This window comes from Amborella trichopoda, chromosome 11 (genome assembly GCF_054954075.1).
Source record: "Amborella trichopoda isolate Santa Cruz 75 chromosome 11, AtrichopodaSantaCruz75HAP2 v2.0, whole genome shotgun sequence".
Taxonomy (NCBI): domain Eukaryota; kingdom Viridiplantae; phylum Streptophyta; class Magnoliopsida; order Amborellales; family Amborellaceae; genus Amborella; species Amborella trichopoda.
The window spans coordinates 4,402,577-4,420,236 of NC_142346.1; the positions used below are offsets into that span (position 1 = coordinate 4,402,577).

At 37.0% G+C, this 17,660-nt stretch overlaps 1 protein-coding gene across 6 annotated transcripts; it reads right to left on the bottom strand.

Annotated features, from left to right (window-relative positions):
• Window positions 1–301: 301 nt before the first annotated feature.
• LOC18441232 (chaperone protein dnaJ 10) lies at window positions 302–15,566 on the bottom strand. 6 transcript variants are annotated; one of them, XR_016043626.1, is made up of 11 exons: window positions 15,050–15,566; window positions 14,158–14,217; window positions 12,601–12,683; window positions 11,303–11,462; window positions 10,167–10,296; window positions 4,243–4,401; window positions 3,358–3,536; window positions 2,009–2,145; window positions 1,347–1,487; window positions 786–944; window positions 302–640 (listed from the first exon to the last, which is right to left on the bottom strand). XR_016043626.1 is itself a non-coding variant. In XM_006851353.4 (11 exons), exons 1-11 carry the CDS (start codon window positions 15,134–15,136, stop codon window positions 539–541), a joined length of 1,341 nt encoding a protein of 446 aa, XP_006851416.2. In that variant the 5' UTR covers window positions 15,137–15,566; the 3' UTR covers window positions 302–538. The 6 variants fall into 6 exon arrangements, 5 of the variants coding, with proteins under 5 accessions (XP_006851416.2, XP_020527360.2, XP_020527361.2 ...); XM_006851353.4 differs by having other exon boundaries at window positions 2,009–2,089; XM_020671701.2 differs by having other exon boundaries at window positions 2,009–2,089; window positions 14,158–14,224.
• Between the last annotated feature and the right edge of the window lie 2,094 nt (window positions 15,567–17,660).

A 17,660-nucleotide genomic window follows, 5' to 3' on the forward strand; every position in this document is an offset into this window, starting at 1 on the left:
CCGATAGTTTGTAAAGTGAAAAATCCAATCAGATACCAAGAAGAATAAATATTCTGGTGAAGATCTGTTGCTGGCTTGAGTTTATGAAAGAAACTCTTTCTAAAGCTCAAGCAATCCTGTAACAATTGCAATCGGTTTCATGGCACTTTTTGATGAGTTATGAATAAATGATAAAATTCATCAAATCAGGAAAACAGACCTGAGTTTATCTTGTATGCAGAATGCAGTTTTGAGAAACATTGTTTATGGGAAATCTGAAATCTGATTAAAAAGATGCATATGCTAGATAAATATACAGATATTGATGTCCCAAAATTTTCATTACACTGGCAACAATGTACATTTACAAATAAGCAAGCACCATTGCCCTATTACAATTTAAACAATAATACTTGATCTTACATCTTTCAAGACCAGATTTGAAACACGTGGAATATATCAGGAGAAAATTGATATGACTACAAAAACGGTAGATTCAAAGCAACTTCGTCTGAGAACTATATTACACATCAATCCAAATGGGAAGAAGATGCAAACTTCACTTTTGTCCCATCCATCTTCTATCATACTCAAATGACAATGTCCTCTCATCAAGCTTGCTAGCTGATCCACAAAAGCAGCCAAGAGTTTTTCCTAGTTTCTGTAACCAATAGAAGCACAAAAGTTCCAGCCATGAACTCAAAGAGACATACATTGACAAAATACATACCACATTTTCTAGAGATTCAAACTAATTTTACATTTTAGTAGAAATATATTGCATGCGCTTCAGGTCTATTGATTACCTGAATAGGAGGGAAAATTGAGGGGGATGAAGGCTTTGGTGAAGCCTCAGGAGTTTGTTTGCCCTGAAACTCCCCCGGGCTTCTGCTGAAGAAGTCCAATCCATCTTGGTAAGGACTTGCATATCCAGGAGATTTGCTTGTATTGTCAAATTCGAAGTACTAAAAGCACAGGAAAAATTAATCAGGAAAATAAAAAAGTATCTGAAGGAGCTAGAGAATGCAGTGGCTCTTAAGAAAAGATAGACTAGAACACTATTAGATGACAATAGGTATTCCTCAATGCATGTTCGATTCATGAAATAAGTCGTTACCAACATCAATTGATAGTTACTTACAAGAAAGATAAGACTGGTACATTATTAGGCACCTGTAGTTATTCATTAACGCATGTAGAATTAACTAAGGCATTATCAGTTCTATCAAAAGCCATTTTCAAAATGGAGCTCTAAAAAAAATATGCCTCATGTAATGAAAAATGTGAAAAGTAAAAGTTAGTTATAGAAGCAGCTGCGACAATTGGCAAAAATAGACAGGTTTATGCCTTTCATGCATTTCCCTTACAGGTGAATTTTGTCCGGATGAACTAGTTCCCATCCTTGGTGGTGTCCTTGATGGTGTCTGATCGGTTGTAAAATCTTGTCCATCATACTTAATTCTTCCCTCATCATTTGAGACTATATTTCTGTTTGAAAGTGATGCACTCTGCCAGCAATTTGCAAACTATCAAAAAGATGCCACTGATGCGACAAATAATAACAGAAATGCACGGACATTAAAAAAGGATTTCATTGACTGGATCAAAATTATGCTGTTCCGTTCAATATAAAGTCCTGATTGAAGTAGTAATAACCACCATGCAATTTCATGAGACTCTTCTAAGCGGTAGACATTATAACACCACTTTCTGAACTAGATCACCACAGTTCTTTCTCCCATTTTACAATGATATACATTACTATTTTATGCGAGAACCTACAGGAATTGAACTAAGTTTCACATTAAAATCCAAAATCATTCTCACTTTAGGGAAAAAAATACCTCGCAATCAGTTTTATTTGTGTTGGTTTACGTATACAGGCACATTCTGTATATCCAATCTTAAACAGAGAATCAAGATCAAAGAAAAATAAAAGTGCTTAAGATGCTACTGCTTTACCTGCATACTTTGCACAGCTTATATTAATTAGAAAGTCAAACATTGAAGAAATTTGATTAGGACTTACTTGAAATATCTTTCCCCAGATCTTCAGAGCCTTTGCCCGTGCTCTTGATTCTTCCTTTGGTATGGAATTGTCTTGCAATACCTTTGATTTACAATGAACTTCCTCAGTTATATGAAAAATATTCACGGAGAAGAGAACTGTAGAAAGGATGGAAGACAAAATCACAATATATTGCGAAAGTATTGACATTGCAAATATCATTGTGCCACATAAATCTCCTCATTTACCAAAGTATTGACATTGCAAATATCATCCAAACAATTAACATGAATAAAACTCACAAGGTAAACAAAGAAGTTGAAATGACTATCCTGTGAAACTGCAAAAATGTTGAGGGTGACCAAAACTGTCAGAGATAAAGAATAAAAACAGGAATGCCTTAAAAATGAGTAACTTGGTCCATGTAATTAAAATTTAACTGTTTATCCTAAATATTTTTCTTTGCTTTAATTTTTGATGTGAATAGATAGTATGACATGAATTATGAAAATTTATATTAGGAAATCTGACAAGCCAATTCGCTTTCCCCTGTTTTTCATCCTAGACCATTGTAAAATCACATAATAGAATGACATACAAACCAATGAAATTAAGGGGGGACTGAACAAGCCGGCTCAGACCAGGAACTGGCGAGTTGGTGCCCCGGGTCCCAAACCTGGGGGAGCACTGAAATGGTATTGAACCAAAGAGAACCTGGTCTGATATCAGTCAAAACCAGCTGGTTTAGATCAGTCAAACCGATGTGAACTGGCCAGTTTGGACAGGTTTTGACCAAAATTTTTAATATTTTTTATTTTTTGTTCTAGTTTGAAACCATTTTGACCTATGAACCAGTCGGCTACTCATCTGGAATGGACCGGTGGTCTCACAAGTTTGATGGCATACTCAGTTCCAATAACATAAATACAAACAAGAAATGAAATACATTGAGTAATGGTCGCATCCTACTCAGAGAGAAACATGAAAGAGAGCAAGAATGGTTCCTAAGTTTAAGTGAAACAGAAAGCAAATTTATCAATTTCCACCTTAGCAATATTATTTCCATTCCTGTATTGAATTGCCATTCATATATGACCAAGTGATTTGTCATTTTCTCATGCAGGTGCCATTATTGAAAGACTGGTTCACAAAATTGACACAAAGGATGAAGACTATGACACGAAGGGAGTATTATCTAAATTCGTAAAACAGGAGCCTGCTACACAATAATGAAAAAATTATCATCAACAAATAGAATGAATGAAAGATACCTATGATTTTCAAAAGATAATTGGTGAATCATTCACCATTAAACATTACATTGGAGTGTGATGTGGTAAAATTCAAAAGTGACGTCACTGGAAACCTACCATCTCACAAACATGCGTCAAGGTTGCTTCAATGTCAATGATGTTCAGCTTCCAGAGTGAACTAATCATCACACCCTTCTTGGACAAAAGAAAAGTTTCAATATCATCTTCGCTATATTCCTTTTCAGCACCAAGATGTCTTTTTATGTCCTCTTGTAATTTGAATAAAGCAAAAGCACCTAAAATAAAAAATACAAGGAAAACAAATTGCATTCTTCAAAGACATTATTTAGCTCTAATGGAATATAAATGGAAGGTTCCAGAAACTTATAAGCACATCAGTTCTGCTTGCCATATTTCAAAATACAAGATTAAAGAGATAAAAGATAAGCATAGAAAAAGACTAATTTATCATCTATAAACTCTTAACAACTTCGAAGATCTAGAAAAATGTTATCAACTACGTAATTTCTTGCCTAGGATGTTGCTGCTAAAAAGAAAAATTTTAGAACTGAAATGAACTTAATTTTGGCTTAACTTTTTATCATTACCAATACCTAATTACAATGCTTATCCTATCAATTAAGTTCTTTACTGGCAGAAAGACTTCTTAAATTTCCAAGATGGAATTAAAAATAAATTCTATTGCAATATTAGGATGAGGTTGTGGTTGTTGTTTACTTTATTAATTTCACAAATGCAAATAAGAATTCCATGTGATGGGTGAATAGCTTAAGCAAACCTAAATGTCAACTGATTATATTACATGGGTAGATGAGATTTTCTAATATATCATTCTACATCATTTTCTATTTATTTTTAATAAAAAACTACATTAAACCAAATGAACATGATAAACAAAGTTCCGAACTCAAATACACCAAAAATATCAACATCAATTAAATATTTTCTCATGCAAAAGGTCAATATGTAAAGTAGACGTACCACTTGCTGCTGTGACCTGTGACTTCAAGCTGTGCCCCTTGTTTCTAAACCATTCAGCCAAAAAGGGCAAACCAAGGTAAATGGCCTTCTTTCCAAGTTCCTTCGCAGCCTGTCTGACATATATATAGCCAATTGTATGCAGCATCTCAAGGCCAAAAGCTGTGAAAATGTTCATGTTAGACCAAATAATGGCAAAGACATTACATTTGTTAGAGCTTGATATTCCATTTATGAGAAGCTGCAGTTGAAAAGGCTTCTAGCAAAAGAACATGAGGAAGGTTATTAGCATGCATTGTTGATGTTAAACACCATTTTGTATGAGGATATATGGACAGAATGTTGATGGTGAATGTCATTATCCTTTTTGAGTATTCCAAAGTGATACAGGAAGAGTACTCATTACCCACATCAGATTTAAAAACCATAATCATGTGAAAAAATTGACCTTCAGCATAGGCATGGAAATGTCAAAACTCAAAAGCAACCAAATGCATTTAACTTGTACTTTAGAAAGTATATCCAAATATACAGTGAAATCATATACAAATATAACATAAAACTGAGGCCCAGATAAAGAGGCAACTGTAGTAAGAATCCAAGGTTCACTATGAACTAAATCAAGAGGAACATGTTAGAACTTGTCAACAAAATTAAGAGGAAGTACAGTATAGTGTGAAGTTGAAGGGGAGTCACTCTCGCGACCTCCTCTTCATCTTCCTCCATTATCTATACCATACTGAGGGACCGTTTTTGAGGGGAGTTTATGGCCCAATGTGGACCTTTACAGATGAAGCACGCGGATAAGTCCTTCTTAGCACCCGTTTTGCTAGAAGACTCCCCCTTGGGTCGCCCACCTGCTTGTCCGCCCCCTTGCTGCTTGGGGTCACCATTACTCTTTCCATTTCCGTTTCATTTGCTTTGTCAGGAACCCTCTGACGAGGCATTGAGTTTGTAGTCCACTAGGGACTCAGCAGCAGTCACAGCTGCTGGGAGATCCTTTACTCCCTGCCTCCTCAACTCGGCTTTGGCCCAAAGCTGCAGCCCAGCCATAAAGTTGAAGAGCTTGTCATCTTTCAGACATGTTTCGAATGTCCAGCATCAAGCTCGAGAATTGCTTGACATACGCACTCACTGTGGCAGTGTGCTTGAGCTTAAGTAGGGTCTCTCTAGCCGTCCACCCAGTGTTCCCTGGCAGGAACTGATCCTTGAGCTCTCTCTTGAGGTCCTCCCAACCAACAATAGGAGGCCTCAACCCATCGGTCATGCGAGTCCTCCACCAGAGTATAGCATCTCCAGTGAGGTACATCGAGGCTACAGTTTACGCAGTCCTCCTCGCAGGCACTAACAGTAGTGAAGTACTATTTCCAACTCTTTCACGACTCTAGCCCCGCCAAAAGGCTTAGGCTCAGGCACCTTTGACACGGTTCCTCAAATATGCCAGAAGAGTTGCTGAAAGCCCTCTTGACTAGGCTCAACTTGTCATTCAACGTCTTGAGGTTTTTGTTAAAGACATCGGTCAAGAAGCAACCTCAGCCCCAAGGTCCCCCAACAGGGTTACCAAGTTGCCAACGTGCTCCTCTTGTGAAGCCATTAGCTCATCAAGTCTGGTGCTTAGGGTCTGGGCTCTCTCCTCCGAGGTTGCCAGTCGAGCAACAAATTCATCTTGTCCTTCATCAATCAGACTAACACAGTTGCTCACATTTGGGGCCATTGCTTCGAGCTAATTGTGGAACCTGCCTCTAATACCAACTGTCACAGGGCCTGATTCTTTTCTTTAGCTCCGTGCATCCTTAACGCTTAGCCAAGCTGCTGAGGGTTAAGTTCAGCCCAACCAACACACTGAGTAAAGGGACTTGCACAGACACGCACTCAGACCAACACAAGGCTAAGGGATTCAAGGGACATAGCCTCTTTATTAAGCTGTACACTTACAATGTATGATGCCACAGATGCGCCCTCAAGGGTTTGGGCTAGGGGTTTATATAGCCCCTCTTTACAATCGTTTTGCAAATTCAAATTTGTACATGTGGTGGCCAGCCACAGCTTAATGCCTGCTTGTGGGCCGCTGCCAGGCAGACAGGCTGCCCACGTCCTGAGTAATTACGCATGAGGCCGTCGTCCACAGGCCACGTCCTAAGGTGAGGCCTTCTAATGGGTCAGCACGCCTTTGCGCCGTAACCGCCACCTTTATTTATGTGGCCCACGTCCTTGCCATTATGCCCATGTCTTGGCCGTTACACCAATGTCGCCCACCTCTTGGCTGGTTTGAATTTCGAACCTAGCGCTTGCCCAGCCCAGGTGCCTTAAAACCCATTCTCAGCTCCCAAGTGATTTGTGCCAAGCTGTGGTGTGCTCATGCTCATGCACCGGCCCACCATGCTGCTGTGCATAGGCCTTGTCCACTGCTATCCGCCAGTTGGCTCAAGGCTTCCACCATCCCCTCAATAAGAAGTGTATCCCTAAAGAACTTCGAATCCAAGAGAGCACGTTCCCGGTTTCCAGGTGGCACAATTGTGCGCTATGCATGCATGGGGTTGCCCGAGCACCATGCTGGTGCGTGAGGCTTGTTGAGTCATGCCTAAGGCTATTATCAGGGCTAGGTGAGGCCTCAAGCCGATTGGGCGTTGCATCAAGGGAGGTTTACGAGCTCATCCTTGACCAACACGCATGCAGCCAGCAGGGGTTCTGACAGTAGGCCTATTGCATAACTTAGTGAGAAACTAGGTGATGCAGCATCATTACTCAACCTATAATGTAGAGCACAATGAGAGTTTTTCTTAATTTCTTACCATGAGGTACTTTAAAATCATTAAGAGCCAAAAGAAGTTGAAAAACTGACATGAAGAATGTGTACCATCCTTGCAAGAGTTCATTTTTACCAAGGTTTCAAAAAACACTAGGCGGCCCCTAGGTGGCCTGCCTGGCGCCCAACGCCCAGAACCTCGAACGCCCTGTAGTGTAAATTCTTAGCATTTTTTTGATATAATTGCTATCCAAATGCACATATATACATATATTTGTGTCAAAGTTTATAATTTATTCCATTTGAAAATATCGCAAGTTCACAACATACGTTTTTATATACAAACATATCACATATCTCAAGTTGAGAATAAACTTATTCAAATTTCAAACCATGCAAGATATTTAAAAGTCTAATAGGCTATTGTAAGGTCTCCAACTCTCATATTCTCCATATTCCATATCCATAAAAAAACCATAATAACATCCAAGTCTCCAACTCTCCAAGTCTTCAACAAACTTACTTCCAAAACTATAAAAAACCATTAAACCACACAACAAAATAGTCCAAGAAGGCAAAAAATGAATTTCAATGAGAAAAGAAAATTTTTTCAATCCACAAAAAATACTTTCGATTATCAGAAATTACTTTAGATTCTCAAAAATAAGTTTAGAGATTGAGGGTTTCTTTTTTTTTTTCAGTTTGGGGGTTAAAAATAAAACCCATAACGTTTTTATACAACCTTGGGGGTCAAAATTACTCATTTTGCCCTTTTGGGCAATTTAAAAAATCGAAAAAGGCCTTACGGCCCTGGGCGCATGCCCAAAACTGGGCGCTAGGTGCCCCTCTAGCCCGCCTGGGTGCCCGCGTAGTTACAACCGCACGTGTAGGTCCATCTGGGTCTAGGCGTGAGGATTTTTTGTTCAGGCCGCCTAGGCGCCAGGCGGACCGCTTTTTAAAACATTGATTTTGACATATGAACAAAAAGGCTGGTTTTCAAAAAAGGTCGTTGATGCACTTAGTAGAAGAGATTTTCTGCTATCTTATATTCGGAGATCATAGGTTTTGAATGCCTCAAAGAATTATATTCTGAGGACCCATATTTTGCAGTTATGTATGGTTTGTTTCCATAAGATAGTCATAGAAAAGATGGACATTTGTTGTGACATGGCTTTTTATTCATGGAGACACATCACAGTATTCTTGAGAGGTCTTTATGAGGCAGCATCATTCATAAGTTGCATGCAGGAACAATGGAACATCATTTTGGACATCATAAACCCTTGGTCTTGGTGGAGGAACACTACTTCGGCCTAGACAAAGGTACGATGTCATCAAGTACGTCAATTGGTCTAGAACTGGCTTTACGCTCCACTTCCTATCTGAACTTGATGTTTAAATGGACATTGTAATGGGGCTTCCAAGTACAAAAAGAGGTGTGGATACCATTATGGTTGTTGCTGATAGACTTTTGAAAAATGGCACACTTTATTGCATGCAAGAACACTGATGCTACCCATGTGTCCAATTTCCACTTCAAAGATGTGATGAGGCAACATGGTCCCCCAAAGAGAATAACCTCAGATTGTCTTGAGCTGTTGGGAGAACAGGGATATATATAAGTATGTTCGGGGATGTGGAAGCCAATCAACAAAACCTGATTTCCTAGATTCAAACAACCTCAAAAACCCTAGATCTAATTTGGAACATTTTCCGGAATTAATTTAAAGTTATTCTACACCCTCTTCTTTTATTTTGGATTTGAGCAGGAACCAATCTATTTGGCTGATTTTGCCAAAGGCAGACATTAGTCCTTCCTAGATTTAGAATCTCACCACCCAGATCTTAAATAAAGCTGCTAGATTTGTTTGAATTATAAGGGAGTTCTGATGGAAGATTGCTGAAAATACAGATTTTTAGCCTCATTCAGATCTGTAGTTCTCTCCAAGCATGTTTCTCGGTCATGTAATCAGAGACTATTGTGTGACTGATCTTAGGTTACATCAGTAATCCAAATCCTCAATGTTCAGACTATCTCAACACGAGGTGGTACTTATCAGCAATGTCTAGTTCAATAGGAAGGATTACCCATACTGAAAGTTAACAAGATTCTAAAGCTGAGTTGAGAAAAATAGATGAGGATATGTTGTGGTTGTCTGCTAAAGAAAACTCACTATGATCATGTTCCTTTCTATGGGGGTGAATGATGGAGTTTAATACTACAAAAATGAAGTCTTTTTTATTCTTTTTGTACTGCAATTTTAGGTGTAAATTGTCAAAATATTAGTAGGGGTAGTCTAGGAAGAAAGAAATTTTTTTTTTTGGGGTCTGGTTCAGTTTTGCATATTTCCTATGTAGAATCTGATTTTGGTAGACACTGAGTTTTAGGTAACTTTTCATCTTCCAATGTATGGGGACTTGGAGAGGGGTCTATAGAAGATCTAGACTTAGGTTTGCAGTCTATAAGAAGTCTTCTATGGTTGTCTAAAAACAAAATGATAGACTTTGAATTTAGTTAACAAGATAGCCCATTGGATTTGTTCTTCTTCTTCTCTCTTTCTGGTTTGTATCATTATATAGTGTAGTGAAAGTATCCTAGTATTATTTACCAACGGTATTCAAATAGTAACATGTACAAACAATATAATGACAATATACAAGTATCTGCATATGTTTCATTCATACATACTTACCTATCGCAGAAAATTTCATTTGTGATAAACAAGAGTAGAAATCCAATTTTCATGCAGTTCTCATATCTCAATCAGCAAACTGTTAATTTACTTCAAATGTAGAACTTTTTTTTTTTATTTTTTTTTTTGGGGTAGATCAGTGGGGATTGCAAGCCCCTACCTATTTTGGAAAAAGTTAATTTTTGGAAAGGGTTAGTGAGAATGATGGCCATAACCTTTAACTTGGACTCAGGTGGTACTACCACCAGGACCAAAGCCCCATTCTCTTCAAATAAAGAACTGTGCACATAATACTCTGGCTTATCCATTGTACTTGCAATGTTGCCAGCCAAGAAAATCACTATTACGAGCCACAAGGGCAACACTTTATGGTCGATCATGAATAATGAAAAAAGATGAAGCATAGCTTCACAAGAATTTCTCATTATTGAAAGAAAAACTAAAAGTTTCTCAAATTCCTAGCAGGTAGCATCCAATAACAACATTACCTGCATTGATCAGTCTTTTAACCTCAGATTCAGCATGAATGATAAAAGCTTCAGAATCACCTCTCACATACTGACTGAGGATGTCTTTTAATATTCGAGCAAGTTTTTCCTCCCTTTCACTTTGAATAACCTGGATGATATGAAGAATATTAACAGTCAGCGCTCAGGGAAGAAAACAAAGCAAACCATGCAGCACAGGAGGTTATGATGCTAACCTGAAAAGTAATGATACTCATTTAAACTTAATTTTTTCAAACTTAACGAAATCAGCTTTCTTGGTTTCCCTGAAAACCATTAGATGTTGGGGTATCAATTGATAAACTTATTTTATTCATAAAAATGTGATGTCAAAGAAAAAACAACTATAGCTAAGCTTGTGGGTCTGTCAAAGTACCAAGACAACAGATGCATGCACATGCATCCCTGCATGCTTACTTGCAAATACATATGGCCATGCGTGTTTTCATTAGTTAGCGTAACTGAATTAACAAGGTAAGACTCATTTAAAAATTATCCAGATTTTGATGCAATCTCAAACTTCTGCCAAACATAAGAAACAACATTGCAAGTAACGACAACTGCAAGGTATTTGATATGTGCTCTGATAATACGATCACTACATTTACTGAAAAACACAATGCAGGATGAAATTCAATTAAACAAAGAGGCTAATTATGACACCCACATTTGTGATAATGGTCACCCAAAACAGTGTGTAGCATTCTCAAAAAAGGACATGACTAGAACTACCACCCCTGTTTTTTGGTGGCAATATCTCAGAATTGGTGGAAATACTAGCCCCGTTAAACATAAGACAAAATATGTTAGGGAGTAAAAACATAAAATTAGAACCCGTAACCATAAACCACAATCTATCAGTTGTTTAGTTTTCTAATTGGAATGCCACATTCCTATACAGTGCCTGAGTACTCATAAGGAGGGCCTGTAAAACCAAGATGACGACCTAAATGAGCACATGAGCCATGTAATGTGTTAATAGTCTTCCAGTTGTGGTAGAAGAAAAGGAAAATGAAGAAGGAAAACAACCAATTGGATTAGTTCCTCTTATTCTATAGCATAAACAAGCGGTAACTTGAAAGATGTACTGTAACAAATAAATAGAAACTATTAAATACCTTCATCTGCTCTTGCAATTTCTTGAAGTTCAAACCTTCCTCTTCATTAGAAATATCAAATGATGCCATTGACGCCATTGCAAACTGTCCAATATAATCCTCAAACAACTCATTTCCAAAAAGCATGGTAAATATAGTTGCTGGATCAAGCATGCCCTCCCTGAAAATCCAATAGGTTAGAAACAAGTACGATACAGAGAAGATACTACAAGTTATACAAGTCTAATTCCAATTATACTAGAGGCACGAAGCATATTGGCATATGTGATCATGAGGATGAACGACAAATGCAGCAAGGCCTACAGTTGATATGTGAAATACCTTTCACATAAAAATAAACAGTCTAAAGTAAGAAATGACATTGTCTGCAAGCTGAAGGGCCACTAAATGATACATACCTCATTAATATAAATGCCCGTATGAAGTGTTTTCAAGTGTTAAAACCAACACAAAGGAATTTAAGAAAAAATATATAAGAAAAAAGTTGTTTACAATCTCATGGACCAGTGAGTTTTCTAAATGCTTGTTTTTTTACTTTTTAGACTGCACCCACAATTTAGGATGCAAGACCAAGTGCTACACTCCGCTAGGCTACAAGGTGGATCTATGTTCTTCTTTATCACCATGTGAATTTGTGGAATCACGGTACTCTTATTCTGTCATGTTGGATATAATCTCCCTACTATTGCAAATTGCTATTTTTTTCTCCATATCTAAGGATCTTGTGGCATCATCATCATCATCTTGTGGCATCATAGATACCCTAAATGTAGGTCGTATCATCATCATCATGTTGTGGCATCATAGATTCCCTAAATCTAGGCTTATGTTCTCATGTACTAAACAAGTTAGTTATTGACATTTCTCCTCAAAGATTTAGGTCTTAAGGTTTTCTCTGTTTCAAAGTAGAACATATGACATAGTTGACAAAGGACTTCCTACATATAGATATAGGACAAAATGCTCAAATCATTTTCTTGATAGATTATGATAAACTGATTTGGACTACACCCTTAAACATGCTTTTAGAACAGTGCCACAGTTGTAAGACCATCTCAATCAGACAGAGAATCCACAACTTTATTCATTATTCAACTTTTAGGTCCCATTTTTTATCGATGCTCTTTAACTCATATCATGGAACTTTGTGACACATTGCTGCATATGGCACATAAAATTTTCATCACAAATCACACAGAAATAAGAAATAATGAAGCAGAATGGCAATCTAAAGATTTATGGCTGACTATCTTTAAACTAGAGAAATAAACTCATTTGCTTTAGTGAATGAACATTACTTTGATATACTTGCTTTCCCCAATGTGTCATAGGCATCTCGTTTTGCAGGATCACTAAGGATTTGATAAGCCTCTCCCAATTCCTGAAAGTTCATAATATGGAATGAATGGGGATAATTGAGTGAAAACCAAATCACCTAAACAAAGTTTCTGTCTAAAATTAAGCACATATAGATGACGTGATGTCAAATAGTTGCAAGTAAATGATAAAGGATGGTGGATAATAATCCCAAGCTAAACAGTGTTATCAGATTCAAGGATGCATATTATGGGCTCTTTCTTCAGTCTGATGAGTGGAATAGCATGGGCATAATTGTGTAGTTGAAGGGGATCCTAAAAAGGAAGACCCACACCCCCAAATTAATTCAATTAGAATAAAAGAGCCTCAAATTCATGGAAGACCAATCTAAGGAGAGAACCACAATTGAATAAACCCAAGGAAGCTCTTTGTGCAAGCTCAAGCCGATGAGTAGCTCTATGTAGCCTCACACACAAAGAGAATCAGCCAGATCTTGTAATCCTTCTAAACGGGCTATATTAGAATCTTTACAAAGTCACATGTAGAAAAGCAATTCAAGTCTGTAAGGGACAGGATTGTGCTGAGAGTACATGCTTTGAATGTGGAATTCAACCTTTCCTCATAATCAATGCTGTGTGACTGTTCATCCCATTAAGTGGAATTTGTAGCATTCAAAAACCCCATTAATCATGTAGTTTAAGTTTGCACACCCATCAATAACCATCATTGCTCCTAATTGCTAGTGATAAGATAGGCATCCATTTCCGCTCTTTGTTGAGAGAAACATTATAAAAGCATCACAAAACATGCCTATTGAGAAGGAGGATGACAACCATAAAAGGATCAGAATTATGATTGCTCAACAGCATGTGAAAGAAACACCAAGCACTTGGCAGGAAATGCATCACATGAAAGCACCCCCCTCTAGTCAAGCAATTTAATAAAAGATCGCATAGATGATAGATTCTCAAATTACATTCTATTAACTGGATGTTCCAGAATGGAAATAGATGGAGATGATGAGACTGCAATCGATGAAATAGGCTCACAAGAAGTATCAGGATCATAAATGAACGATCCTCCTAAGACAGATACTAGAGAAAACCCATAGGGAATATCCGTAACAATAATTAGTTTTGCTGGATTCAACATTTCTCAAAAACAAAACAAAGCCCAAATGACTCTCTCGCTCTTGCACGTACACATGTCAAAATGCATATCAATATTAAAGCTTTCCTAGAACGAAGCTTCAACGAGAGGGCACTAGATTAGATTTCAGAAGAAATGAGGCTTCCAATTTCTATTAACTAAAACAAGAGAGATGAATACCATTCACATATATTTTGGAATTTAGGAACTAGTAGGATTGGCAGACTAATAAATTATAGTCTTCCCTAACTTGATGATAGCATGTATACATACAAGCCAGAAATGTAATACAAATATACTGCATCTAATATGGAACTGACCAGAAATATTTATATAAGAAGCATGTTTTCTCTTATCCACTGCTAGTTGGAAACACAAGAAAAACTTGCCTGGAACTTCGTAGCTGCTTGTGGGTCATTTGGATTTTTATCAGGGTGAACCTGCCTTGCCTGCATTCTTGACATTTTAGATTTCAATTACTAAGCCAGATTCATGTTCATCATCTAAGCAACAAACTTTATAAACTTTACACAATTAATCATTTGAAATTTATGCTTGCATTGAACATTTAAACGGTGACCGTGCTATTAAAAACGAATCAACAGTATTCATTCCCCATTGTGGGATGCTCATCCATCTAAGCAGCAAACTTCAAACAATTAATCATTTGAAAATCATGATTGCATGGTATACTTCAAAGGTAATCGTGCTATTAGAAACAAACCACCAATATCCATTTCCATCATGGAAATTTTGCTACACTATCCCTGAAGTCTTGAAGCTCAACAGTTCTCGGCCAAATGCAGTGAATGCATGCTTCTCAATCTTAGAAACTTAACTGTACTTAGGGATTCTTTTGTGCAATTTGAAGTAATTGCCTTCTCTTAATTGATCAAAATCTTAATTATAAAGGTATAAACAGTAGAGATACTTACCGCCATAACACGTAAAAAGAGAATATAACAGTAACATAAACAGCACTTATGGAAACTCAAAACAAATATAATGAATAGCAATGGAGAATATCAGAAATTCAAAATAAACAGGTATCGAATTTGTTGCATCAAGTCTCTTAACTACACACCACGAGTAAAACCCACATGGTTGCCCTTCAAATTGTCTCTGATTATTTCAAAATAAAAAACAGAAAACCAAGTCCCAGAAAGCTCAAAGCTGGAATTTGGACCCCGAAGCAATAACTCACACAACAAAAAAAAGTCAAGAACTTTCAAATTCTAAAACCAGAACTAATAAGACTGGTAAGAGTTATAGGGGAATCACCTTTAAATAATAAGCTTTCTTGATCTCGGCCTCTGTTGCAGAGGGAGAAACTTCCAGAACGTTGTAGTAATCCAATTCTCTCACCATTTTTTGCGACACACAAGTAGAGAGAGAGAGAGAGCGAGAGAGAGAGGGCGAGAGAAGTTTAAATTGGGGCTCTATGACTGTGTTGGCGGCATGAGGAGAGAGAGAGAGAGAGGGGTGAATTAGGTAGGAGGAGATAGAGAAAGTCTTTGGTTGCAGGTGGGTTCAGGCAGCGCGAGGGTGGCTGACGTGGATGTCGCATGTGATTTTGCTCAAGGGGATTTTACGAGGGAAGAGAGAGAGAGGAACCAAACGCCCTGCATTTTTAGAGAGAGAGAGAGAGGAACCAAACGCCCTGCATTTTTAGAGAGAGAGAGAGAGGAACCAAACGCCCTGCATTTCTAGAGAGAGAGAGAGAGAGGAACCAAACGCCCTGCATTTCTAGAGATAGAGAGAGAGAGGAAGGAAGCGGGTATGAACGCCTTCTTACCACGGCTATGTGAACGGCGCGGTTCCATTCAAATATATTTCCCTTCCTTATCATGAATATTGGAAAATGACGAAAACATCCAACCAAGATACTTTCTTTTGGACATTACAAAACTGAATCTTCCCAACTGTGTGTTTTGTACGAGGCTGAGAATTTAAGGGGGAGGCCCAAAATATGTTGTTTCGGTATCACGAATTTCTCTTATCTTATGTTTTCATCTCTAATAATAAGAATTGAAGACTAAAAAAACATGGTGTGTTTTCCATTAAACCATCCATTTAAATTGCACCTTCAAATTTTATCATAATATATAATTTTGATGTAAAATATTCTTAAGATTATTTCAAAATCTATTTTCATATCTAATTATAAAACTTTAAACTCCAAAAATGATTAAAATCAAGTAGATCTATAAATAAATGAAAATCTTGAAAATGGACAGTCTAGATAATGTGTTATAAGATGCAACATTTCTAGGACATAAAATCCTTTTTTGAGTCATAGTCATTCATCTCGATGTCGAGATGATCAATTAGAGGGTTTTTCAATATTAAATCAACTCTTTCCGATGGGATTTTGAGATGCATCCGTAGTTCTATATTTTACGGTTGCAACCTTATATAAACTTTTCCCTTAAAAAAATGTTGTTCGAGTAGATCTACAAATACTTGAAAATCTTGTAATGTTGCTCTATTAAGGGTCATACCTTTAGTGAGCTCATAAGTCTCCATATAACAATGTCATTTTTGACATATCCCTTGCTTCTTCTTTTCTTTTCTATTAGTACGTCCTAACAAGTATTGTACCAGGTCTACGTTGCAGATGATTAACCCCACAAAGTTTACTTTTTCACATCTTATTGTCAATTAAAATCACTCCTAAATTGTCCCAAATATATTAAAAATCAATGATCGGTAACCTAGCTATTAATGAAACGTTATATACATCGACAAAGACTCTCCCATTATGAATTTTGTGAAGACTATATCTAGTACCGACTCGAAAAACTACCAGGTCAAAAGAACAAGGCTAAGGCGACAGCGAATTCTGCAAAAAATTAACATCCTTTGGATCAATTTTTTAATTTTAAAATAACCGGAGGCAACCATTGAGGTCCCTCACATTTGGTTCTCATACCATCTTTTCTTTTTTTTTTCTTTTTTTTTTTTAACTTTATCAAGAATTGGACAATTTAATATCTAAACCAAATCGGTTAATTATTTCATGCGGGCAGGTCGTCTAGTTTAGTTGGATAGTGTAGATTGTACTGTGGCCCTGCAGTTTCCACCGTCCAATTGAGGTGGAAGGCGTAGGCTTTACACCATCATATGTCGGCTTGCTCGCATAGAATCCGCGTCCCTTTGAATATGATAGAGTAAAATATTGGTATTTGAAAAATGTCAATATCCTAAAAGATTATTTTATGAAAGTACTTTGATTTTGAATGAAGGCCAAAATTGAAAAGAAAAATTTTATACAAGGATGCAATCTTACTTTGTAGAAGTACGGTTGCATTAATCTATACCATCCATTTTATTTGAATAGTATAAAATTGACATTATCTCAAAAGATCTTGTCATTTTTTTTGACATTACCATCAAAGGCATTTTAAATCCACGTCTTTTAACTAAAATAAATGATATACGACACCGCAACCTTCTATAATTAAAATTACATCCTTATATAAGCCCAAAGGGATTTTAAATCCACGTCTTTTAACTAAAATAAATGATATACGACACCACAACCTTCCATAATTAAAATTACATCCTTATATAAGCCGTACCCAAATTAAAACCTACTCGGCCATTAATGACATATTATTTGCTCACCATCGCACCTTGGTAAAACGATATTTGCATAAAAATAAATAAAAATTGAATGAAATGGTAATCATAGTGGATTTCTTGAGGTTGGTTTGGTAATTTCCATTTTTCTCTTTTATTAGATTATTGATTGGGACGTCATCATATTTAGCCTTATTTCCACGCAACAAGACAAACAAGCAGTCTAGCATTCCAAAAATGGTCATATCAATGTCGAGGATTACTAAAGAAGTGGACCCTCTTCCTCAAACTGTTATTTAATGACCCCCTT